The 27,278-nt window shown below is 33.6% G+C and overlaps 2 protein-coding genes and 1 non-coding gene across 3 annotated transcripts; all 3 read right to left on the bottom strand.

Annotated features, from left to right (window-relative positions):
- Window positions 1-3,172: 3,172 nt before the first annotated feature.
- On the bottom strand, window positions 3,173-4,979 carry LOC18097987 (arogenate dehydratase 3). Its single transcript, XM_006384602.3, has one exon. The coding sequence runs from the start codon at window positions 4,673-4,675 to the stop codon at window positions 3,341-3,343; it is 1,335 nt and encodes a 444-aa protein (XP_006384664.1). The 5' UTR covers window positions 4,676-4,979; the 3' UTR covers window positions 3,173-3,340.
- Window positions 4,980-17,259: 12,280 nt separating this feature from the next.
- On the bottom strand, window positions 17,260-17,333 carry TRNAN-GUU (transfer RNA asparagine (anticodon GUU)). Its single transcript has one exon. It is a non-coding gene; the product is annotated as a tRNA-Asn (tRNA).
- Window positions 17,334-18,029: 696 nt separating this feature from the next.
- On the bottom strand, window positions 18,030-26,994 carry LOC18097985 (nucleobase-ascorbate transporter 12). The gene is made up of 10 exons (XM_006384600.3): window positions 26,209-26,994; window positions 25,393-25,490; window positions 25,120-25,290; window positions 23,910-24,010; window positions 23,458-23,593; window positions 23,255-23,305; window positions 21,851-22,138; window positions 20,675-20,909; window positions 19,285-19,571; window positions 18,030-18,654 (listed from the first exon to the last, which is right to left on the bottom strand). The coding sequence occupies exons 1-10, from the start codon at window positions 26,741-26,743 to the stop codon at window positions 18,433-18,435; spliced, it is 2,124 nt and encodes a 707-aa protein (XP_006384662.2). The 5' UTR covers window positions 26,744-26,994; the 3' UTR covers window positions 18,030-18,432.
- Window positions 26,995-27,278: the final 284 nt, after the last annotated feature.

The raw sequence follows: 27,278 nt of genomic DNA, 5'->3' as shown, positions 1-27,278 counted from the left end.
AAAAACACCTCAATATTTGATGCAAATTAATATACAGCCAATATTCAAGCCATTTGGCTTCATTATTTCTGTTGAAATTGAAGAAGTAATTTTTTTTTTTTTTAGTTTAACGTGGGTGTCCGGGTCAGCTTGCGTGCATCTCGACTAATCCCACAGGTCCTGAAGTTAACGACCATGTAAATCTCCAGTGGCCATCATATGAGCAACCACATGGCTCGAACCTGAGACCACAGAAAGAGCAAATCCTAGGCTACCACCTAGATGGTTAAGTAAATTTGATATATATATACACACACACAGTACTCCACCTAGCTAGCTATATGTTCGTGGGAGGAAAAACACTTGGCAAGAAAATATCATGAGCTCTTTGAAATCTAACGCTAGGAAAATAATATATATCATTAAATATGATCTACCCTTATTTTCAATATTTATTTGTTTGGTTGGTGTAAAAGCAAGAAACAGAAAAGGAAGCTATACGTTTCCATGGCGTGACTTGCTAACAATCAAGGCTTGAGATCGTAACTCCTCATGGTTGGTGGGCAAGAGGAAAGTAATTAATAAAACCATAGAATTTAGTCAAGAAGGATCGCTGCACGTCTGCGTGCAAATCCCCATTATGCTTTTTTTTTCCTATGAATTCAAACACTCTCTCTTCCCCACCTCAAGCAAATACGAGTTGATATTGCTGTTCATATGTTATTCACTCCATGATTATACCCATAACGTACGTATAGCCCTAGACAAACGTACACTATATATTATAATAATATATGTTATTCCCTGTTTTTTGTTTTTTTTTTAGTGTTTAATCCAAAATCATGTCTAATTAACACATAACAAAGTATATATACCATGTTAATATGGTGCGGTTCCATTCTATGCAACTCTTTTACAGGCCATTTTGGTAGACGAATTTGAATTGTAGATATAATATTTTATTTTTATTAAATAAAAGCAATCCACGTGTCGAAGATTTGCATATCTCGATGGCAAATAAAATAGAATAAAATATATTCCTTTTAATTAAGTGTATTCAGGCTGCCTGGCACTCTGAGATTTAAATCTGCTATGAACGACCTACCTGCCCATTTCTTTGGTAGACAAAGCTGAAGATACATTGAACTGTCTCCCTTGTCTATTGGTGGATATTAAAAGCTGAAGATACGAATTTGGCATGCCCCCAAATCTTATTGCCTGGGGCGCCCATTTTCAATTATTCTTGGCTTTCCACACCCAAGCTTCTGGGCTCGTCGTCCCACATGTATTTAATCTAACTGTGTCAGTTTTCCAGAATCCAAAACGACATAGCTGGACATGTAAAGGACACCCCATCCTTCTCCCTCATTGGTGTCTGCCCTTGTGTGCTAAATGGCAAGAACCCTTTTCATGTCTGTATCTTAAATGTTTTTTTTTTAATTTTTTTTTAAAATACAAAAACAAACTGGTTCTACATTGTATTTTTATCAATTCATAAAAAAAATTCTTATGATATTGATTTAATAAATTAAACATTAAGTATCTTTCATTTATAATTCTTCAAAAAAAAATTTAAAAAATAAGAAATCTCAACTAATTAAGTATTCTACTTCTTCTTCATTATATGAGATTATGAGTCATCATTATTGACTTTTCTTTTGTTATTATTAGTATCATCAATAATTTGAATAGATTTTATTGAAATTAAAAATAAAAAATTTTAATTGATCAAATTGATATAGAGAAAATCTTTTAATTAATTGATAAAAACACAATTTAAAGGGCAAAAATGAATTTAGATAAAAAAAAACTATGAATTACATTTTTCATCGTGATATCTATCTAATCATACCAAAAGCTTAGAAGAGCAATTAATCTGAGTTTTTTGTATTAAAAAATCAGGGTGATTTAGCAATGGTATTATTTTTTAAAGAGTCACGCATGAGTTAAATGCTAGGGTTTTTTTTTTTTTTACAAAAAAGGCATTAAAAAGAAACAAAACATCGATTTGAAATATGGGCCGTCAGATTACCAGTTGAAATCTGAAGTCTGCGGCAGCCACATGAGATGGGGAGCGTCGCATTCCCACTGCCAGGGATCAACCACCCACCAACATTTTGGCAGGGCATGCCCATGTGGGCCATGTCGCTTTCAAAGGTTAACACTGTCTTTTCACTACATGGCGTAACCTCCGTACAGTAGGTTATCTAACATTGCTGTGTATGTTGTTTTTTTTTTGTTTGTAAATGTATTAAATAATATTTTTTATTTTTAATATTAATATATAAAATAATTAAAAAACATTAAAAAAATAAATTTAAATAAAAAAGATTTAATGTTTTAAAAGTATGGTCCAGGTGCACAATCAAACACTACCTAATAGGTTTTTTTAGTACAATCTATAATATTCTGACGGCAAACTCTCAAAAACTAGTTTTATTTCTTCATAGAATAAGTATATATAAAAAAGAAAACTGAAGAAGAGAGCTAGAGAACAGAGAGGAAATCTTTGTTCTAATATTAGACCAACAAGTTAGTTTTCAGCCATAATAATTGTTTTCAAGGTATAAATATTTAAATTTAACCAAGCAAATATTTTAAAAATTACTGTTAAAGATGGAATTAGAGAAAATCACAACATTATCAAGCGAGGCATCGTTTTGGAAATTTTTCGTTGCATGTCGTGAAAGAAGGGAATCTTCATTCCGGACGGCGAATTTATGAATTTCTTGACAGAAATGGAATCTTACTGTTGCATGTCCTGAGCATGACCTTCTCTTTGCTCATCTTTTTGGAAACTCAACCAACCCTGATTGATCCCAACAACCCCATTTGCAGTAAACGAAGAGATATTTCACCAGAACTTGAGTTTTAACCCAAATTATGGTAGAAATGACCATTCCCTGATTGAAACATCAGTGCCTCTGAACAACATTCCAGCCACTAAAGTAAGAAAGTGTTTTTCAAAAATTTTGATTTTTTATTATTATTTTAACGTGTTTATATAAAAAATACAAAGCTGCAACAATTGCAAACACTGCCTTTACAAGATTGGAAAAAATAATATTTGCTAAAATTGTTTCTTTTATGGACTCTGAGAGATGCCAGACAAAGATTTTGAGTGTCAATCAGTGCTCGTATCCTTGCAAATCACAAAACAGAACTACTGCAATTAAAGTATTTACCCCAATAGTTACTACAACAACAACAACATCATTATCATAATCATATCATCATTGTCATTATCAACAACTTCTTTGTTCATTGTAGAATTAAAAATTCCCAACAGATAAGAAAAAAGAAAAAAGAAAAATAAATTAAACCCCATTTTTGTGCAAATAATTACACGTTTTCTTGATAATTAAAATGGGTTTTTCTCATCATCATCATCATCCTCTCCTCTTGATGGACACCAAGGTGTCATGTCCATGGGATAGCTCCCTAACACCCTCAAGAATGATGTGAATTCTTGAACCTCAGCCAATGCATTCTGTGCTCTAACCTCAGCCATGGATGCTTCAAAATCAATATAAAACATGTACTCAAAATGCTTTGCTGTCCCCACATTCCCATCATCAACTAACCTAATCGGACGGTTCCTATGCGGCCTTGATTCAATCTTCGTCAAACTGATGTTTCTAAACGCAAAAGCTGAAAGCACCTTGAACAGCACACTCGTCCCTTTATCATGAGCGAACACGATGCTCGTCTTAAACGGCCTGTCCGTTCTCGGTATAATCGGCTCACGCGCCAACATAACAAAGCGGGTGACATTACTTGAATCGTCTTGGATCCCATCAGCAAGCACCTGCATCCCATAAAGCTCCGCAGCGCGTGCACTAGCAATCGCCGCCGTGTCACGGAGGTTGTTGGCAGCAATATACTCAGCAGCACCTGCTGTATCATCCACGGCCTCACGCGCAGCCTGGAGACCGAGTTTGGTCAGCGTCAATTCGCATTGAGCAAGAGCTTGTGGGTGCGAAATGACGCGGTTAATATACTCCTTTCGGACTCCAGGGAGGGCAAGGAGGCAGTGGTGGACCGGTAACTGAACCTCACCTACTATATGGAGTCGGTGACGGAGGAGAAGGTCATAATTCCGGTGAATAGACCCACCGAGTGAGTTTTCGACAGGTAAAACAGCACGATCGGCTATCCAAAGCTCGACAGCTTGAAAAGCAACCTCAAACTGGTCACAAGGAATCGCTTCACAGTTGGGGTAAGCTTTTCCTGCAGCAGCTTCAGAGTACGCGCCTGGAACTCCTTGGTACGCGACTCGGAGATGGGACCCATGCATAGGGGCAGGACATAAGTCAGTTATCGTTAACGGTTTTTGAGGCTGATGAGGCTTGATGCTGCTGTTGCTGTTCGAGCTCGCGGTTTTTTCTATCGGGACAAGGTTTAAGTCCATAGATGTCTTGTGGCCGTTAACTGCAGCCACGTGATCTGCTCCACCGTCAACATCGCCACTTCTACTAGATTTATCGGTTGGCTGTTGTTGAGCTACCACTTTGCTTGCTAGTATAGAACAGGAACTTTGCCAATCTGCCCTGTTCGAACCGACGCCGTTCGGGAAAGATACCGAGTCGGAACGGTAGATGCATTGGAGGGCGAGTTTGTTGGGACTCCCTCGGATGACCCGAGGCCGTGGCCGGATCAGGGACTTGATTGGAGATGGAGGAGATAGCGACTGCATAGTTAGTTTCTAATTCTTGAAAAAATGAACTGGAAATGGAGATTAGAGAGAAATTAAGGGGATTGTTTATATATCTATTAATTTATATATTTTGTGCCGGGGCTAGGGAGGTTGAAGCTTGGTGTTCTCTATAGAAGGGAACGTCAAGCTGAGAAAAAAAGGAGGGGGTTAGGGGGTTTTTTATATGGCTGAGAGTGGAGAAGTCTTCAGAGGATGGTGTTGTGGTGTGCTATGGAGGAGGTGGTTCGGTCAAATCTCACACCTACCCCCATATCATAACCGTGTATCATTATCAAATATTATATATATATTTTTTTTAATAATTGGTATATGATTTATTTTGTTGCTTGAATGTCAAGGTCCTCAAGGATTTAGTCCAAGGGTGTGAAAAAAATAATAGCTCTCTTTTTTTAAAAAAAACAACTTGCACTGAAATTAAGAGTTAATAAAAGAAAATGAACAGAGACCACTTCCAGCATCGCTTTTACAAGATTTTAATGGTGTTTTATATTACGATAACAATTATATTTTTTAAAGTGATTTTTTAAAAAATATATTAAAAAAATATTTATTTAAAAAAATTATTTTTAATATCAACATATAAATAATCACGTCGTACTAAAATAAAATTAATTTAAAATAAAAAAATAATTCAATTTCTTTTGAAAACATAACCACACTGCTAAAACAAATTAGCTCTTAATTAAAATAGCATAGCTATTAATTTTTAATCATAAAAATTATTTTTAAATTATTTTATACATCAATTAAAATTTTAGATGATCTTAAAAACACACTCTTTACATAGATTTTATACAATATAATTTTTTTTAATTTTTTAAAATAATGATTTTAAGATTTGAATCTAGAAAAATTTAAGAAAATGAGTATATTTCTGCATCACTCACTATTAGAAAATTAGAAAATATAAACGGAAACATCGACGAAAAAATTTCATTGGTATATTATGATGATCTATACCAAAAGAATTTTTCATCTTTTTATCTATCGGTAAATACTGATAAAAAAATACCCTTGGTATATACCAAGAATGATGGAGGGTATTACAGTGGAGTTCAAAAAGACAAATTATACAATTGTTCATTCCTTTTCCTTTTTATTCTTTTTGTGTTTATTTTTTTTGCATTATTTTTATTTTTATTCTCATTATTGTTGTTCAATTTTGCGTTCTTAATAATTTTATGAATTAATAAATAACATAAATCTTAGTTGTTATTGAAATAAGTTTTTCATTATTTTGTTGAATGTTAGTTATTTTTTTCCAATTTATTTTTTCAATTTCAATTAAATATGCATGATTAATTTTAATTATTATTTTGTATTTATTCCATTTAGAATATTTATTTGTAAATTTAGGATTAAAAATATTATCACTTAGAAATAATTGTGCTGAATTTTAGTTGTTATTGTAATAACTTTTGCATTATTTTGTTGAATTTTAGTTGTTGTTTTTTTTTCATTTTGTTGTTCAATTTCAATTAAATGTGTAGGTGTTATGTACGGACTCTCTAACACTATGATCGAGAACTTGCGTACGACTTGTAGTGCTTTGACCGTTGAATGCTTTCAAGTGATTCTAAGCATTCAAACTCCGGTGTTTGCGGCAATTGTAGACCAACAGATACAGGATCAGATGACCCATCTTAACGATACATATGAACAACTTACTGTTGATTATGAATAGCTCCGTCAATTGATAATGAAAATGAGATCACAAATAGGTGGTTCATATGCACCCCCTAATTGACCCCATGATACCGTTGACGACCAATCTCCTCCTCCTCCTCCTCTAGTGCTATCTCTATTTTGATTTTTACACTAATTTATTTTATTTTAATTATTTTTCTACTTATGTTCAATATATTTTTTTAAAAAAATATTTTTAAAATATTATTAATGAGGTTGTTGACGGCACAACTCCGTCAGTATATCATAGAGAGTTGGAAAAGAATTATCATAAATGCCACTATTACTGATGGAGTTACTGACAAAATTAGACCGTCGATATATTCCAGAGAGTCGGAAAAGAATTACTGCGAATACCACTGCTACTTTTACCGCACCAACAAAATTATAGATGGTATTTTGTTGGTAATATGTTATATTTACCGATAGATATACTGACATAATAAAGTGAGTAAATTTTTTTGGTGCGCTTTGTCCATTTGTAAATCCATCGGTATATTTATTACCGACAGACTCACTAACAATCTATAAATTACAAACGAGAGTTTTCACGACTGACTATTTCCGTCCATGAATCCGTCAGTAAAATACGTATCGACATAATTTTTTGTCGATAAACTGTTAAATCTGGTTTTGCAAAGCTATCATCATTTTTTTTAATATATCCATTAAATAAAAATACAATTCAAATTAAAAAAAAAATAAGAAATAAAGCATAAAACCAAACCGTTGGGATTACAATGGCATAACCACTCCCATATCTAAAGACACATGATGAAGAAGTCACGATTAATAATTCTCAACACACCCAATAATTATAAAGAGACGAAATCCAATATCCATGGACAAATCAAAGAAAACCACTATGATGAGCTCCTCGTTGGCAGCAACAACAATTAGTCGAGCATTTCTACTCTATAAGCACCCCTTTTTTTTTTTGTTTGGTGACAATGCCTCGAACTCAATTCCATGCCCATACCTGTGTTGAGAATTGAGATGTTTTCATTTAAGTTTTTCATGGGCATTTCATCCAAGAACATATAGATTACCTCCTCAAGTTGAGAAAGTAAAACATGGAGGAGAATTGCAAGTTGAATTTATTTATTTTATTAAAAAATAACCAAGCAGATATCATTCTAAAAGGAGAGGAGTAAATAACATTAACCACGCCCTTTATCAATTAATTAACTAAAATTATACAATTAATTAACCGATTTTTGTCACTTCATTTAAAAATACCCTTATGAAAAGAAAAAAAAAACTCAATGATCAATTAATTATTCTCAAGTTTTTTTATTCAAAACAATCGTATTTCTGTTTTAATTAATCATATTTTTTTAATTAATGTGGGTATTTGAATCAGTTTGTATACATATCGATTAATTTCAGTGATCCTGAGATTGATGAGATTCTAACTAATAATATCTAGAAAATAAATCTAAAATCTAATTAAGTTAAATCTTTTAAATTAATTAATTATATTTTAATTGAACCCAAGACGTCATGCACACACAATCCAATATTGACCGATCCCAGCCACGGGGAAATAACTGCTGAGTTTTAATTGCCTACTGCAATATACAGACTGGAGGGGGAGGCCCTGGAGCAGACCTAAAGATTCTCATGAGGACCACGCTAGCCCTGCAGAAAGAAATAATGAGGGATAGGGTCCATGTGCCCTATATTAGGGCTTCATTTCCTCCTCCGTTCGTTTTTTGTTTTTGATAAATAGATTTTAACTTCTAGTCATATATTTTTTTAATGAAAAAATTCGATGCAGTTTCCACGTGAGAAAGGATGCGGTATTGTTTTTTTTTCTATTGAGACTCACTCCTCTCTCCGTGTTGAATGCTTCTTCCAAGCTCCAAGCTGTTTTTTGTCGTGTTCTTGTATTTTTTTGGGATATTGACAAATATAATGTTAGGTTAATTTGATAGTTTTTTATAACGAATTTATTTGCAATTTTTTTAAAATAAAATCTTAAATAATAACTTGTGAGTGGTGTGAGAGTGCTACCTAGGAAAATTTGTATGCCTCAAGGCTAGTTGAATCTCTTGTCGTACTACAAAACATTATAGAAATTAAAGAATCCACGGTTAATTAGGCATCTTCGTATTCAATGATAAAGGAAAGAAAAGTATTTTTACCTAATTTTGTGTTGGTATAACCAATTTAATTTAATGAAAATGAAGATACATAAGTATACAACTAGATTATTAGCCAGTGTTGTGTTACGAGTTAAAATAATTTGTTTTTATGCAAAAAGTTCTAAGCGTTGCTTCTTTAGTATAAATAAAAATTTAAACTATTATCTGTTTACTTAGATCATTTCTAAATAAAAAAAGAGTCAAGACAAAGAAAATACAGCGATTCAAATTAAGATGTCCCCAGTACCTTATGTCAAATTACAAAAAGAAAATAGAGACGCAAAATCAGAGATTAATGTTGTATCAAACTACTTGTCTTCTTGTAGTTGGATCTCCAAGTTTTTGGAATGCTCCAAATTCCATCTGAGCGTCTAAATCTGGATCAATACCAGCAAAAACATCTCTGAACAAGGTTCGAGAGCCATGCCAAATGTGTCCGAAGAAGAAGAGCAGGGCAAACGAAGCATGTCCAAAAGTAAACCAACCCTTTGGACTACTACGAAAAACACCATCGGATTTGTAAAAATTGATCTGATATGACTTGGTTGTCTTGACCGATTCAAAGACAATCCGGATAACTAGTAAAAATATAGGTTGATTAAAAATAAATATTCAAGAATATCTTTTTTTTATATAAACTTTGAGAAGACAACATATTGGATTGATTCGGATTAACCCGAGTTAACATGTCTATTTGCATACCAAGTTATAAGATTATGATAACCCTTTAGAAAGAAAATCAGAACAAAATACGAAGCTCAATTTCCAATAAATTCAATGTGAATGATGAAAGTGAAAAAAAAAACTAATTAAAAAAAGACTCAAAAAATAACCCGGGCTAACTTGTCAAACCCACATTCTGGGTCATGAGATCGGAATAACCCAATAGAAAGCAAGATTGAAACAAATTATGAAGTTCATTTATCAATCAACCCAGTATTGAAAGATAAAATTAAAAAAAATAAATTAAAAAAAGAACACAAAAAAAAACTCAATTCAATCAGAGTTAACCTGTAAAAAAGTGACCCGAGTTATGTCATAGAAATCATACCAAAATAAATCACAATGACTAATTTACAAAAAAACCAATATTGTAGAATAAAACTAAAAAAAAATTCAACTAGTAAAAAAATACCTCGAGTCAATTGGTTAAACCCACAATCTGAATCATAAGTATAATATAAGCTCGTAACAAGTACATTTTAAAAAAAAAAAGCCTAATACCTAAAAAACCCCGATGTTAAGAAATTTTTTTTAAAAATTATACATGAGAAATTTAAAAAAGAAGAAGAAGAACATAGCACTAATATAGTAAATAGCGTTACTTCAATGTTTTTTTTTTGGTTAATCATGTTACTGTATAAGTATATAAAAAGAAAGAAAAAGAAATTCAAATATCTCTGCTCAGAGTCAATCTTGATGATGCAATTAAAGAAATGATTTCAGGTTTTTTTTTTTTTGATTTACGTGGGTGTTCGGGCCAGCTTGCTCGCACCACGACTAATCCCACGGCCCACTGAACACCCTGTAAATCCAGTGGGCATGTAAGGCACCGCGGAGGTGACAGGCGTGCACATAAGAACTCGAACCCAGGAGCAGCAGGAGGAGACAAGCCCTTCCTACCGCCACGCCAAGACCCTCAGTGCAATGATTTCAGGTTCTTGCATCATCTGGTGATAGTCATAATCGAATAAGGACATTAGCCTAAAGGGCGGACGGATATTTCTTTTTTAAAAAAGGAAAAAAAAAAAGGGGGTAGCTAAGCAATGATAATTGTTGTTGAGACAGTTTGTGTATTCGATAGAATGGCTAGGGATAGGCTAAAAAAGTATCTGCCCTTTACCCATTCGTTGTCTGGGCAACATTTCTGTGCTGCAGCTGTTAATTTGTTTATAAATTAGGCTGTGGTGTGATTGTTTTTTTTTTAAAAAATTTATTTATAAATATATTAAAATAATTTTTAATATCAATATATTAAAATGATCTAAAAATATATATAAAAATATTAATTTGAAACAAATAAAAAAAATAAAAAAATAAAAAAAATTTAATTTTTTTTTAAAATGCTTTTAAAACGCAAAAAGAAGGAATTTTCCACTTATGATGGCATTAATTGATGCTGGTAAACCTGAAAATTCTATTTGTAAAATGGTGTTGATAAAAAATATTTTGGATCTTGATTCTCAAAAAATAGAATACTTTTGGATCTCTTACATGCAATATATATATTTTTTTGCCTTAAAAGCAATATTGCTTTATTTCTTGATTTCTCGTCGGGGATTATAGTATCTCCAGCTATTCCTCCTTCTCTCGGCGGATACTCCAGCAGGCTATTGCTAAGACTTGTAGATATCTTAATTTCACTTCAGTCAGCATTCATAATATCAAAACCTCTATATATATTACGATTAAAAAATAGTATAAAACTATTCTTAGCTGATATTTCATTTAACGAGTTAAACTTTTTATTTTAAATGTTTTTTATATATATATATTATGATCAAAACGATATTATACAACACAGTTGGATTTATACCGCTCTTGTTCTTCTAATTTAGATATCAAGATTTTCAACATAAGCAATAATGGCTCCTAGGCAAGTTGAAATAGTGGGCTTTAATTGATAACGTCATAGGTGGAGCCCTCTCATGTTGCGAGATGAAAAATGATGCAATTTGAAATATATTCATCACTACCATGATTGATAGAATGAAGAAGAATAAAAAAGAACTGGTTAGTTTTTATATTTATTTTTTAGAGATTATCAGTTTGAGTTTTATAAATTTTAGGATTACTGGAGACTTATATGGTCGTTAACTTCAGGGCTCATTGGACTAGTCGAGATACGCGTAAATTAACCCAAACAAGCCGTTAATATGAAAGAAAAAAAAGAGAAAGAAATAATATATTTTGTAACTCGAGTTATAATTGTAGTCGGTAGGAAAAGCCTGCGTCTGGTCTTCTTCTCTCTTTTTTTTAATCCTAATGGCATGGGTGATGGAATATACACGGTTTCACACCCAACAACAATTGACCTAGCTAGCCACAGCATTCCTTGTTGGAAGAAATCAAAGAGCCCTAATTTACTATTTCGCTCTCAACAAACAACATTTTGATCTTCCACATAGCATTCGATCATCCAATACGGTTCCAAGGCCTGCCTAGGATAGTGTGACCCTTTGCCAAATCAGCACATGGAGTTGACAATTTCACGGAGCCGGTTCCAAGGCCTCCTTATATTTACAGTTTTCTCGAGAAAAAACTTCGTTGAAATGTCCATTCCTTTTGCAGTTAAGCACATCAATTTAGTTAATTATGTGCATTAAAATCTCATTTCCATTAAGGGTAAATTCTGAAGGGTGTAATTTAACTAATCGATTAGGTTATGAATTTGCTTTTTAAAAATTATCAGTTTGAGTTCTATAAATCTCAGGACTATTAAAGACTTATATAATTATTAACTTTAGAGCTCATAAGATTAATCGAGTTACACACAAGTTAGCAGAAACATTCATATTAATTAATACACACACATACATACATACATGTAGGGTAGTTAGAAGTCATGCGGTGAGCAAGCTAATTGTGTGTCTGACTTGCAGGTGTGATGATTTTTTTTCTAAAGGTATAATCATTTTAAAATACAAATAATGCCTCCAAAAGCTAAAAATACATGCTTTATGTGTGGATATCACTAAAAAAAATTAAAGTCATCTTCAAACCAAACACTCTCTAAATAACAGCGTAATTTTCACACCCCCAGGATAAAGTATATATTGTCAATTAAGAACCATCACAATTAGACTTTTCGATAAATAATATAGGAGCCACTAAAGCTTGAAACCTTGAACTAAAAATCCCTGCCTAAATCTTCTTGAATCCTCCAGAAATGAACTAATTTGAAGTTGCTAAGCCATGATCAGGCTAAGGAAAAAGGGATTAATTAACAATTAAGGAACAAGACTTAATAAGCAGGCGATCAAGAACACCCATTCGTGGGTGGCTTTGTTGTTTTTTAAATAAGTCAAGTATTTTAGCATACATTTAACTTGGACCAAATTTATGCCATGAAGTCTCATTCTAGATAATATATTATTTTGACCTTTGACTCGAAGCATCTCAGCCCTCAAATCCTGAGCTTAAATATCACTGATCCTTCCCCTCCCTTTATGATTTTTATTTGCCGAACTCCTTTTTTTTTCAAACTCTAAATTCAACCATTACGCACAAGTTTTCCTTTAATCTTTTGGTTAAATCACAAGGTAGCTCGTCACTTGAGTAGGTAAGAAGCATGAGGGAAAAAATTTGCTTGCCCAGCTACCACTCGTGAGCATACCACTAGACAAATTTTTATACTACAAGTATACGACATGACACGTTTAGCACGCTGACATTACCTATACTACACGTGCTTAACTCTCACTAACATGCTCTTGTCTAAATGAAGAAGATTTGGTCAATTGTCGACGCCAGGCATCAAAGCACATACAAGTTGTCTTTGTTTCAAATTTAATTAACGTATCTCTCGATGGGTTAAAATGAAAAAAATCTTAAACTTGCTAAAAAAATAATATAAAATTACTTGCTGGGTTTTATCTAATAATTAAGATTTTTAAATTAAAATAGTTTTTTTTTTAACATAATACTAGAATTGACTTTAATGACTATGTGGTTAATTATGGGTTGAAATCCAATATTTTTTTAAGAAATTAAAAAAATAATCTTAATTTTAGAAATATATCAAAAACAAAATGAAATAATTCATTGAAATTGATCTTAATTTACTTATTTTTAAGCCATAAGACTTGGTCATTAAAATCATAATTTTGCTTCTGATTGGTTAATATACCATTAGGCCTCTAATCACTCTCGCAGAACTGTCTACTTTAACAGCAAAATTTCTGTCATTTTGGTATTTGTTTTTTTAACTTATGTACTGATCATAAGCTAATCTCGACTGAAATTTCATCAAGAGAAAATCCTTGCAATATAAAGTTGTACGCATCGAAGAGATAGTTTATTGCTTGCTTCAAAGCTTCTTTCTCTCGAAAAGTACATACATATGCACGTTATATAATTATTATACTCCACGTAAACTCATCATTGCTAATAGTATATTGACTTGTGACTCGAGCTAGAGTTAGGCAATTCTTTTAATTTATTTATATATAAAAAATTAATGATGTTGTTTTAAAAAAATCTAAACCGGGTTTTATTTATGATGTACTTAGATTAATTTTTATTTGATTTAATTTAAAATTTTATTTAAGTCAATAATTATAAATCAAGTTAATCAATTACTTTTTTTTTTTTTTTATAACCCGAGGTGTCCGGGCCAGCTTGCGCGCACCACGACTATTTCCCGGGTCTACTGAACATCTTGCAAGCCCAGTAAACATGTAAGGTATCGCGGGGGTGACAGACATGTACATAAAAGGTTAAACTCGGGACGGGAGCAAAGCAAGCCTCACCTGTTGAACATTGAGCTAGACCCTCAGGTGCAAAAGTTAATGAATTACTTGATTCGCTAACTGGAGGGTGCTTAAAAACACTGTAAAAGCTAAAAATGACAAGTAAATTCGCGGGAAGCTAGAAATGAAAAGGGAATAAACCTAAAGCAGAAGATTGCAAACAACATTAACGGGTACAACCATCCTAATTAGTGGCATCTTGATACAAAAACTCAACAATTTCTATAGATAAAAAAATCCAAATAACATCGTATACTTTCTTTATGAAAACGTCAAATTGAATTCTTACATCCTAATCCCTTTATAAAAATTACATGATAACTTCGAGGAATGTAACTTAACTGGTCAGATTCTGATTTTAATTTTCAAAAATCACCAGTTCGAGTCTCACAAACCTGAAGGTCACTGGAGGCTTACATGGTTGTTAACTTTAGAGCCCGTTGGATTAATCAAGGTGCACACAAACTGACTCGAACACCCATGTTAATCTAAAAACAAAATTACATGATAATTTCTTTGAGCAAAAGATCTCGAAGAACTGAAACAGCAGCACCCTGTTTGAATAACTTAGCTTAAGCTGCTATGATAATTTATCTTTTACCATTAACCAGGAGTAAAATCCACGTTAATAAAGCCAAAACTTCAAAAAACCATATCTTTGTTTTTAATTTACAGAAGTTCACGCCTAGTTGTTCGTCAATTATCCATATCATGCGTAGACTTTCCACTGTCACCCATAAATAGTTAATTTCTCAGTTGTCTTCTGACAGTATTGTTTCACATGAACTCGTTGATTAGTAGTGGTAGTTCTGATTTCTGAGAGTAGGGCACAGGGATACGAAAAAAAAGTATAAAATATTCCCACGTTTAGGAGAGTTTAATCAATGAATATGCTTGTAATTCATGAGTACGTGAGTGTTATTACAAAAACAAGAAACATTGCTAGCTAGCTAGATTGATAAATATTATTGGTCGTGAATACAAGTCACACTTCGGGTTCTTGTGGAGTCCATTCTCTCAGGATTTTTATAGAAAGGAATCTTGCATGTGAGAAAACGTGTTGTCAAATGTACATGGAGAGACCGACGACTTACAGTTAGTAGTGTGAAAGTCAGAAAATTATATATTTTTACGAAAAATATATACCTAAATGTCAAACTGATCTTAACAACCCTCAATTATTCAAAATTACTCTTTTTTAAAAAAAATAATATATTTTTTAATGACACTATATACTTCATTAAAACAAAGCACAAAGCCGATTCAAATCACAACACCACTTGGATCCATATATATGGCATTAGAATAATTAATTAATTTTAATGTTTTTTTATGCATCTTCAAGCCATTTAAAATAATTCACATAATATTATTCATGTGATTTATGGGTCAATTCTCATTATTTGTTGAAATAATTTATCTATAGTATATATACCCAATTAACAAATTCCTTGGATAAAAGCTAACTACTAGCCTCGATTAAGCCAGTTTTCCCATCACAAAATGTATTCAACAAATTATTACACAGGGACAATCTTAAATAATTCAGACAAAACCATAAGCCAAATTTGTAATGAACCTTTATAAAGCTCCAACTACAGGCTATAGTCGTTGAAAAATTCAATTCAAAGGTCATTGAATCTCACTACTGCCAGTGCATGTGCCACCATGTTGCTAGCTTACTATCTAACAAAGCAGAGAGGTGTTTAACGAGTGGATCTCCTTAAATACTGGGGGTGCTTGAGATTTGATTATGATGTCTTGTGTTTACCACAACAAAGCAGAGAGTTGTTTAGTGATGTCTTGCGTCTGAAAACATGACGATAATTGTTTTTTAAAATATTTTTTTATTTTAAAATATTTTAAAATAATATTTTTTTTACTTTTAAAAACCAACTTTTAATATCAATACATCAAAACAATTAAAAAAATATAAAACAATTAAATTCTTATAAAATGTTATCTAGGTCACGATGCGCTAAACCCTTCGAATATATACAAAAAAAGATGGGTGGAAAATATTTAACATCAATAATCACATATAATCGAGAACCATTTGGACATATATATGGATTGTAGAATCAAATCAGATCTCCCCTTTAAACTTCATGGTCACAAAATGCCACCCTAGGTGTCCTCTACTTTATACAAAAAGTTAAACGAGCCCTAGGATATATTAATTTAGACAATAATTATTGCATAATCCCACATCTCGTGAATCTCAATTATTTCACTGCACATCATATACTTTCTAAAAAAGAAAAAGAAAATCAGGGTGTCGTTTTGCACAAAGTAATTAAGCAGCCAGGAGAATCCAAAAATATGTTCAGTGAAGCATCATACAAATATCAAAGCGTGCCCATTAATAAGATTTTTCCATTTGCCGACTAAATTTAAACCATTCATTTCAAAATCAACGATCAGATCCAATACATAGAGGTTTTAACTATATATATATATATTCTGACTATTTTAGAATCATGCAAAGCAGATAGCCATCACAAATTAGATTATATTTGCTATACTTCTCAAATTCAATATTGATCTTGAAAGCTATTGATGCTCAAACTATCGTTATTCTAAAGTTTCCCAAAAGTATTAATCGGATGAATTGAAGGGCATGCATATTTAATACATCAGCTTCTGGCTGTCGAGGGAAATGCAGAGAGGTGGTCGTAGAGATGAGGTCGAATGGCCTTTAGCAATAAAGGAATAGTAGGTAGCAATTGTGGTGAGACTGAGACAACTAGCTAACAACAAGACTTTCTGTTACTAATAAACAGGACGTAGATCTTCTGCAGCCATGCTCGTGATGATCTTTATAATTATCAGCAAGTGCATTGACTCTACTGTCTCTTGCACTTTTATTTAATGCTGAAGGTGCCCCACGTTTTGATAGAGTAAAAGAGATAGATCAAGCTTCATTACAGTGAGAATTAGATCATGTTTTAGCTGACTAATCTCTTAAAAATGATTAGTTAGAAACTCGGATCCATGTCTTGCCCTGATCCTAGTTCATGCCTTCTCTGATTGTGATTTATGCTGTTTCTTTTTCTCACCTGGGCTACAACTGTAGCCATGGAAATAATGAATGATGTTGCATAGAAGCTATGTAGACATATCCTTCAAAATCAAGATTTAGTTCGGATGTTAAGTAGATTTTTTCTTCATAATATTATTTAGTATGAAATTCTAAATAAAATTCGAGGATATATATATATATATATAAAAACAATAAAAAAAAATAGATAGATTCTGTCGCTAGAAGGAGGGCTTGAACCTCCGACCTTGTGGTTAACAGCCACACGCTCTAGCCAACTGAGCTATTCCAGCCGTGTTGATACGAAGTAGCGATAAAATATAATAACTAACATTGTTTTTTTTATACGACAAAATTTTAAGGTCAAAATGAGCTGTCAGGAATCTAAGAGTTCACCAACAGCAAAACACAAATAAAAAAAAACCTCACGCAGTAGGAAAGTTCTTTTTATTTCTAGAAAGCAATACAGGCGAAGGTGTTGCGTTCATTGTTGCCTTGAAAAACTTGATCCAAAGAAACATGAAATAGCTATCCAAGCAAAGCCAATGCTTACAAGCTGTCAACTTCAAGCGAGCAAGCAAGCTAATGTGTTCTCATTTGTCAAATCTATTTAGTCATCGAGAGAAATGAAGAGAAGCATATCCAGTTTACATCATGAAAGATAAACATCCAACGCAAGTCTCGCAATTTTAAGAAGCAAAATTCTGCTGGTGACCGCTGGAATACCACACATCTTGTCCACAGCACATTTGTTGATCATATTATAACTCTAGGGGGCAAAGTAGAAACAAATATCAAAAGCAATGGGAAGGAATTCAACTCCTAAGCCTTAAGACAAATAGTAAATATCACACGGATGATTATGCAATGCAACATACTGACAGACAAGTAGAAGCAGCCACTAATTTTCCATCTTGCCAATGCAGTTGTGAAACGAACCCTCCAAGATAACAAAAGGAGATCCATTGTATACAATCTCAAATCCAGCATGCGGAAAAATGATGGTGATTAAGAATATAGTTGGAAAAAATATACATAGTGTGGGTGGATTATCAGTGTTTTCTCAAGTATAAAAAGCCCCCCTAAGACAAATTTCAATGACAATGATTCAAAACTAGATACATCATGGATAATTTCAAGTTACAACACCATGAGATCCCTCTGGATCCTCAAATGTACACAAAAACTCATCTCTATAAGACCTATAGCCCCAAGAAGGCTCAGCCGTGTAAGAAAAATCAGTTTGTTGCCTGCTATTTACCAAAATGAAACTAGCGTGACTTACATTTAGAATCACAAGCAGCTCTATCAATGCTATCCCCTCTGAATGGCTGTCGATTAGCTTCTGACAATGAGAAAATCGCCAACATGGCAACTAAAAAGCCTTTTGTCTCAAAATCCAACCCATTTTACCCATCTTAAAATCCGGCTAACTCTGAAGGGCAATTCATAGTCTTTTGTAATGGCAGGCTCCCTCCTTGCTGCCTCAGTTTCAGACCATACATAGACCCCACGCTCTTGTTGACTGCCAGGCACAGTGTTGTCCAGGATGACAGCAACAAGGAATGCAATCACCATATTTAAGGACAGTAACATGTTCAAAAAATAGTTCAACTGCAAACAAAAATATAGTAATTGCCAAAACTGTTAAAACGATAATGATGTTACAGTTATTTACATTTATGGTTGACATGATCTATGTGGAAAGATTATGTTTGGGGCATAAGTCTCTTTAGAGATTCTCAAAACATGGGAAGTGGGAACTTTAAGACGACTTTGCTAAATGAGGTGAGCCAACAATCCGTGGTTTCAAGGAAAAAAGGAAATGCTAAATGAAAATTCAATCAAAAACGCATTTTGATGTATATGAAAATGTACAAATTAAAAGATGACAATTAAATAGAATAGTATATCTTTCAGCTATTATGTCGATAGTGTACGAGCATCTATCAGAAAAATCTTGATCCCTGAAGGTAGTAGTCACCCTAGATTGAGGTATGATGAATGAGATTGAGGATAGATGCAATCATGCTGCAGCGCTTTTTCATTGGTCAGAAAACATAAAGGAAGTACAGGTGCGGGGAAAAAGAAAAAAAGAATAACTCTAATTTATGTTTCTAGCAATCAATAACATGCAAAATTTTTAATGAAGAATAAAGCGACAATGTTTGATAATGAAACTATCAAGATCTTAACATGCCAACAAAAAAATTTAATAGTGAATATAAGTCAACAGATGCATACCCCTTCATATTTGCTGCGGAATGGCCCATGAGAGGCCACAATGTATGGATGTAAATAACTCGGGACAGACAAGTTAGTATTTGGAGAGATGCCATATTGCTGAAAGTATGCTGGTACAGACAGGGAGAAAAACAAAGATAAACCGACTATGATGATATTCCGGGAGCTTCCAGCCTCACTATATCGCAGGTTTGATAATCCCAATGCTGAAAGCATTGCCCACATGAAACAAAGGAGAGCAGCAACCATGACTTCAGGAATTGAGGCGATAAATCCTCCAACTTTACCTGTTTGAATAGAAAAGTAGGATATATAAGTACCGAGTACAGAAAAATAAAAAGAAGATTGGAAAAGGAGCCTCTGAACTGGATCAATTGTGTATGCTCCTAAATTCAAAATGCTTTTACTACTTAATAAATAAATAAATAAAACCAAAATAGTTTTATCCAAATCAAAATGTGCCATGGGCAACCTCCTTTATGATTAAGGATAACAGGTATTAAATTAAATTTGATCTGCACATTATACTCGTTTTACAAGTTCACTTACATTATCAGACAATACTAACATGCTAGATCAGTACTTTTCAACATAATTCAACCAGAACCATATGATTGTTGGCATCAAATTTGAACATGATTGTATCATGAATAAAAACGTTTCCATTGTAAGTTCTGTAAAACACATCTTTTCTAAATTATTCATCATACCTCTGATCATTTTGAGATGGGTTTATTTGAACTAAAGTTAGAATTAAAAATTTCTAACAGCCATAATACTTGGGCAATTCTTCATCCTTTTTCTTTAGTTCTTTTCTATCAAGTTCAAGAGATGATAGTTTATACTTTATTTGACTCAAGATCATTGTCAAAACAATCCTAGGAAAGGATGGGTAGCCCTGACAACTGTTTATTTCCATAATGCAAAACATTCCTTCATGCATTCGATTTGTACAAATGTCCTTCTTAGTCATTATGTGTCTTCTTCCTTTAATTCTTTTAAGCAGTTCCTCTAGATTGCAACGATTATCTTGCATGTCATTTAACAGCTATTTCAATCACACAGTAATGAACCAAATGATATTTTGGTTTCATTGCAAGGCAAATGCTGGCGAAAGGTGCTGGGTGCAGCATGTTAAAACAATACAGTGAAGAACTGCAAAATGATAAAGACACAATAACCACAAATAAACCAGCCAAATACCCATCATGAGCTGAATGTTCCATAAGATGTCTCTTAGACAAACCAAATGAAACAAGCCCGCCATCATTGTTAATCAACCAATCCATACAAAACATACAATCCCCGTGTTGTGAACTATAAAATTACAGGCAAAAAGCTTATAGTGCTCGGATTAATGAAGCTGTTAACTATTAAGTTAAAGACTTACCTATAAGGGATAAGAGGATCAAAGCACATGCACCTAATTCAACTGCTCTGCGGCTGCCCATTTTAGTCACAGCAATAGTGTGCACATTCTCAGTTAAAGTAGTAGAACCAGTTCCGGTACCCCATAGACCAGCCAAGACACTACAGAGGCCTTCAAGACCAATCCCCCGACTAACAACCCCTGGGGTTGGAGGTCCAGATGCCGCCAACAATGAAGATGCATGATATGAACCAACCTAAGTTCAAACCCAATCAAAATCAGGGATATAGTCATCTAATTGTTGATAGGTCATATAAGCAGCTTTATACAACAAAAAGCAACAATAAGTGTTAATTTTGTTCATGTATGTCAGTGTTACTATCTCAGTTTAGAGTGTTATGCTTCTATAAGCACAAAGTATGAATTTTATTGACTTTACAGGCATAAGCACTCTCCCAGAGATGTGTTTTTTTTTTTTTTAACAACAGCCAACAGATATTTTAATGAATGCTAGCTAACAGATGAATAATTTTCACAACAAAAACAGCAAAAATACATGAATCAAGTATGAATGAACCTTAAAGAGTAAACAGCCTGAATTTGTAACAAGGTAAAGTGGTAATAAGGTCAAGTGCTAACAAGTACCTCTCAGCACATATAAATCTTAAAGAGAACACACTATTGACCACAGCAGAAAGGGTCTTCAGCATTAATATCTCTTGACACGATGCTTAGCAATTTTCAAAAAAAGGTATATTTAGAACATATGGCCACAAATTTTTCGAATATTTCCACGGTGAAATTTCCAGAATGAGATATCTTATGATCCTAATTTAGATTACAGCAACCTCTTTACTAAGATTGACTTTAAGAAAACTATCCAAGTGAAGGTAAAAACATAATTAGTATTTGCTTCTCAAGCAAGCTTCGACCGTTTCACCAATGCAACCAGAGCATTCAGAGTTCACTTCCTGTTTTCTTTTCTTTACCAGTATATCCAGGCCAAATCCTAAAAATTATATTCTGTTTATGTAAAAAAAAGTTGTGGTTTTATGCATGTGGAAACTCCAGGATGTTTTATGATAAAGATCAGTGTAATTTAAAGTGAAAAAAATGAAAGGCATATAGGAAATTAGATTGTTAGAAAATGTTAATCTCCAGGAGAGGTGTCAATCATGACATTGAAAGGAAACCAACCGAATCTACAGATGAGATGATGGACACTGCACACATAACAAGAGCCATTTTCCACTCAAAGACAGGAGTACCCCATTGTAATGGATAAGGAAACCTAAACCACGGGGATGATTTCAGCGCATAGGAAGTATCAACTCGGCAGTGCTTCATGCTGGAAACATGCTTTCTGCAGTGGTCGGATATAATGTTTGATGCTGGAACATTTACATCACAACCTTTGTAACTATAGACCCCTGCTTCAGTAAGAAGGAAAGCAGCCGCCCATGTGATTGCTAGACCCAATGGAACCTGGCAATGAAATATTGTTAACCTCATTATCTCGCAATACCATTTTTAACAATGTAATGGTCTTATGAATTAAGTTGCTAAAGCAGTGTGCAATGTTCAACGCCAACCCCACCACCAATACTCAGACCAAGATTAGAAGGCCAGTGTGGTTTGAGCACTGAAATAAGGTGTTAACAATATTAAAGCTAGGTATTGGTTTGTTTCTCCAATTTGGCCTGTCTTGAGGGCCATTCAACTGGTATTTGTCAGTTCTGTTGGGTTGGGCCTAGAAGTGGGGTTTTTAGACTGAGAAGTCTATTGCTGGTTCTTAGAAGAGGACCTCATTGTGGAGGCTGATAGGTTGCTCAGGATTTCAAACAGAAATTTAGCCATTTGGGTAAGCTCTAGCAAACATTACAGAATACACAAAGGAAAATAATGACAGGATGATGTAAAAAGGGAGAGCAAGACAGCAACAGTAATAAACATACTGATTTTATTTCAATTGATGCCTTTTTAAAAAAAAAAAAAAAACTTAATTATATTTACATTAATATCTCTTCTCTTTTATTTTGTTTACAGAACTTCTTTTAAATGATATTGATTTTTTTGTTATGACTTTTAAGTTTTGGAGAGGTTTTTTTGATTCATCTATGGTTTTGTTTTTATCTTTTGTGTAGATAAACTATGTTTTTTTAAAATAACAAATATTTTTTTTCAGATGATATTTTTAATATGCATAACCTTACATGTTATTCTTTTTTTTCTTTTTATTTTATTCAATCAATTTAATATGTTTGTTTATTTCTATTATCGTTTGATTAATTAGTAAACATGATCAGGTAAATGTTCTATTTTTCAAGATTAAATATATTGATCTATATCTGTCTCTCGGTTTTTCAAGTTTTGTTTTCAGGTGTCATTAATGATTTTTTATTTATTTATTAGTGCACATAATTCTTAGTTTATTTGATTACATGTGTGCATATACTTTTTGATTTGTTAAATTTTTTGAACTACAAAAATGCGTTGAAAAAACCTGCATATATAATTTTTCATGGAAGATAAAAATATTTAACCCACGGTGGAGTGCAGGTGAGTAGCTAGTGGAAAGCTAAAACGTGACAGAAAACTTACTGCATAAATAAGAAATATGCGATGACCAAAAACAGAAATCTTGCGCAGGTACTGCAGAAAGCATGGAAAAAAAAATTAGATGTTTTAGCACACAACAATAATAAATAATTTTAGCAGTAATAAAAATTGAATTAAAAGGCAATACTCCCAAAAGAAACTAAATACTATAATTCAAGGCAAACTTTAGCTTCACCGAAACTTACAAGAGAAAACATAATAACCAGTAATATCTGCACTACACCAATCTCAAGACAGGTACCAACTCGTGGAAAGCCGTAACTATAAAAAGAAAGCCCAACAGCAGCCAAAGTTGGGGCAACAACCACTGGATTGATCAACCTGAAAAAGGAATAGAGACAAACGGACGTTGAGTTATTGTGCATCTTTAGAGAGAGACAAATGACAGCCAGGGAGGGAGGCAGTCATCAAGCTAGGAACATTTTTGAGAACACCAGCATTGACAGAGATGATTTTCAGCTCATGCTTCAAGGGCATTCTGATACTGTTTTTGAGAGAGGCTATGGTGCTCTTGGTATTACAATTTGCAGGAATAAAGAAAAAGTGCATGTTGTTCAAAGAAAACATGGAATTACAAAAATGTGAAGGAGCAGTAACTCATTAAAAAGTGCAGCTAGTAAAGATGCTGAAATTGTACCTCAAAAATACTGACATCAGTCCACTATATCCAAGTATTGTTTGAAAAGCTGAAGCTATAATTATAGCTCCTTGTAGCTCTTTCATAATATGCTTGAAATTCTGCCAAAGGAAAAATATTTTACAAATCTTGCAAGGACGATATATTTCTCAGTAACGAAATTTTCCGTAACATTATGCTGAGCTTGCTTGTAAAATTATTCTTCATAACCTTAGATAATAACTTATGATTGCTTGGTTTACAGATAATAAAACTTCAATCTTCGATCAATGATACAGAATTACAGATCAAGTCTTGCTACGTATGTCATGTCTTTTTCTACTTTCTTTATATCTTCTTACCCTGGCAAACTTAATATTTTTCAGAAATTCCAACCACTGCTTTAGATCACTACTAAATTCTTAGATTCTTTAAATTTTAAAAGTCTGAACAGCTAGGCATGAAAAATTAAGCAATCAATTTGCATAAAAATATGAAAATTTAGGAGCTAATTAGCAAGCCAATATGACAATCCACCAACCAATCACATATATACCAACTCTCTTGATAATGCAAGTCAATTGATGGGCCAGGACTACAAGGAGGAAATTTTACAAATTCTCAAGAACCCTCACTTTTTTGGGTCTTTCAGGTGATCTATATACATAACAGAGATGCCATATAACTCTGATGCCTTTTTAGTTTTAGCCCAGAGTTCTGATACAGTATCTAGATTCTAGTGTATGATTTGGTTAAGCAAATTCATATTTATCAGATTTTATGTTTAAGGCATAAATATCACCTAGTAACCCAAAATTTTAATTTCAAAGCTAAATAAGGCTGTGCAGTTAACATTATTTGAGGCTTGTTAGCAAGCTGATTTGATGAAATATCAATCATCTACATTCTACTGGCCTTTTCGGTATTGCAAGCTGTTAATGCTCTAAATAATACAAAACAGTTCAAAGAAAATGATTGAAGAAAAACTAAGCCATGCAAACACAAACAACAACATGGTAAAGGGTGAACAGAGTGTTTTCCACATCAAAGTGTTATAATTATTCAAGTGAACAAAGAATGAAATTTGTATAAAACATCACCTATTTTAGCAGAGGCAAGCACAAAAATAAACAAGCTCGCTTTTGATCTCAATTGCATGGTGACAAACACAAAAAGACAACCACTGACATGTATGTTCTAACTAAACAAAATCTGAACAAAAGAAACTTACATTTCCATTTAGTCCTTGAAACTCAGGAGAATTGATTATTGCCAGTGCTGGAGCAAGGTAAACAAATGATGGGCCCTGTATCAAAGGCAACCTTGACCCAAATGACGTATGCAAAAGAGTGGTTACTCCTGAAACAAATAGCACTGTGGACACAACCATTGAAGTATCCTCCTACACCAACTAAATCAGATTAGATCAAGATAACCACAGTACATTTTCTACCAGACGGTGAATATCATAAGAAGTTCAAGGAAATAATTCACTACTACTCACATGAGTGCCACCCATTGCAGGAACTATGACAAGTGGAATGAGAATCAATGAACCTAAAATTGAAAGGTAATGCTGGAGACCATATAGACCGATGGGAACTGAAACATTACACAAAACAATAAGCCAGTAAAATTAACCACAAACCAAATAAAAATAAAAAAGTTAAACATTACAATCTATATTTCGGATCAATAAATAAAGCTTCAAATATCAAACCATGAAACAAAACCCTTCTAAGTTGCCAGTAAATCCAATAACAAAAAGGGTCCTTCCATCATATCGAATAAACAAATAAAACATGAAGCGCGATACCAAAAACCAAATCCTGGCGAATTTAAAATGACCACTAAAATTAACCAAAAAGTAGCGTCTTTTTTTTTTTTGCCCCACGATATCTAATGATCACCAATAAATAAACTAATCCCACGCATCAAATATTCGATCATAGCGCCACCCAATTATTTCAAACTACCAGCAAAACAATAAAATATTATGTCTACTCGCAAAATTCCTAACGAACAAGTTCAACTCCAAAACTCCAAATCAGCATAATCCAACTTAAAGATATTGCTAAAAATCCATTTATAACACCTTGTTTTACTCTCACAATACCTGATAAAGTATGAAAACCAAATCCAAACTAGTCACAACTCCGAAAAGAACCATACGATCTATGAAACCAAACAAAGCCCAATTCAAATTATCAATTAAAACAACAAAAAAGCACACTACTTTCACTTCCCTCGAACTCATTATAACCGATCGGGCTGCAACTAAGTCAGTAATTAACCAATCAGACAAAAAAAAAACACTCACCAAGACCAGGAGTGTCTCTTAACTCGTACTTCATATGTGTATGTCTCCCTCTGACAAATCCATCATCCTCCACATCAATCACTTCCTCATTCCTCACCCCTGCTCTTCTCGGACCCTCCGGCACGCCATTCGGACCCGCCCCATTTGCCCCATGACCCAAACCATCCTTCTTCGCTCCCCCACCACTACCACCATCAGAGTCCCTCCTCCTCTTCACCACTGTCTGATCCTTATTCTCTGCTGGCACGACCACCGCCTTATCGGTCCCATTCACTGCAGCCGGAGGCGGCGCTGGTGGGGGTTGTGGTAGTGTTGCCCTGACCCGACCCGCTTCAACATCCGGCTGTGAATTCTTTTGCTCTTTCGGCCTCGGAGGGAGTGAAATCTGTCCAGAATCACTCGCATTGGTCTCACCAGAAAACTTGGGCCTAAACCCAGTTCGTTTAGCCCAGGAAGACGGCGGCATTGCTGCAGATTCTGGTGCTGGTGGCCACTGACCTGGTTTGGGCCCGACTTTCGGGTCAGAGTTAGACATTTTCTAATCTTAACACTTCAATCCCTTCCTCTCCCTCGAAAGTGCATAGCAGAAGGATGAGATGCTGTGCAGATCTGAAATGGGTCGTTAGGGTTTTGAGTGTGTAGTGGGGTTTTAGGGATAAAAGATTGTACGTAGCTTCTTTGGAAAGAGAAACTGAAGCTTGTTGCTGTATTTTTCTAGTGAGAGAAAGATATGACAAGAGAGAGAGGAAGACAGCTAGTGAAGGAGATAAAAACCGCGTTAGCCATTCGTCGTTTGGTTTTTTTAAGGTTTTTTGAGCCGAGATTATGAGAAGTGATGTAATAAAAATGTTTAATGAATTTTTTTTAAAAAAAAAATTATTTTTGATATTAATATATTCAAATAATTTAAAAATATTAAAAATATATTAATTTGAAGTTAATAAAAAAATAAAAAATATTTAAATTTTTAAAAAATATTTTTAAAATACAATAACGAACATAACCAGAGATTTTAATTAGCCGTTGTTGTGGATGGGGATGTATTGATTGGTAATTTTCTTCTTAATTTA

The sequence above is a fragment of the Populus trichocarpa genome, chromosome 4 (genome assembly GCF_000002775.5).
Source record: "Populus trichocarpa isolate Nisqually-1 chromosome 4, P.trichocarpa_v4.1, whole genome shotgun sequence".
Taxonomy (NCBI): Eukaryota; Viridiplantae; Streptophyta; class Magnoliopsida; order Malpighiales; family Salicaceae; genus Populus; species Populus trichocarpa.
The sequence above is the reverse complement of the archived record's forward strand: the minus strand, read 5'-3'. Positions and strand labels throughout refer to the sequence as shown.

What these genes read in the sequence shown, in the direction of transcription:
- LOC18097987 (XM_006384602.3), bottom strand. Translation starts at nt 4,675, where the DNA reads ATGCAGTCGCTATCTCCTCCATCTCCAATCAAGTCCCTGATCCGGCCA.
- LOC18097985 (XM_006384600.3), bottom strand. Translation starts at nt 26,743, where the DNA reads ATGTCTAACTCTGACCCGAAAGTCGGGCCCAAACCAGGTCAGTGGCCA. An exon ending in AAGAGACACTCCTGGTCTTG is followed by an intron (nt 25,491 to 26,208) that starts GTGAGTGTTTTT and finishes GTAATGTTTCAG; the next exon opens with TTCCCATCGGTCTATATGGT. An exon ending in TCCGCAGCAAATATGAAGGG is followed by an intron (nt 18,655 to 19,284) that starts GTATGCATCTGT and finishes TTTTGTTTGCAG; the next exon opens with TTGAACTATTTTTTGAACAT.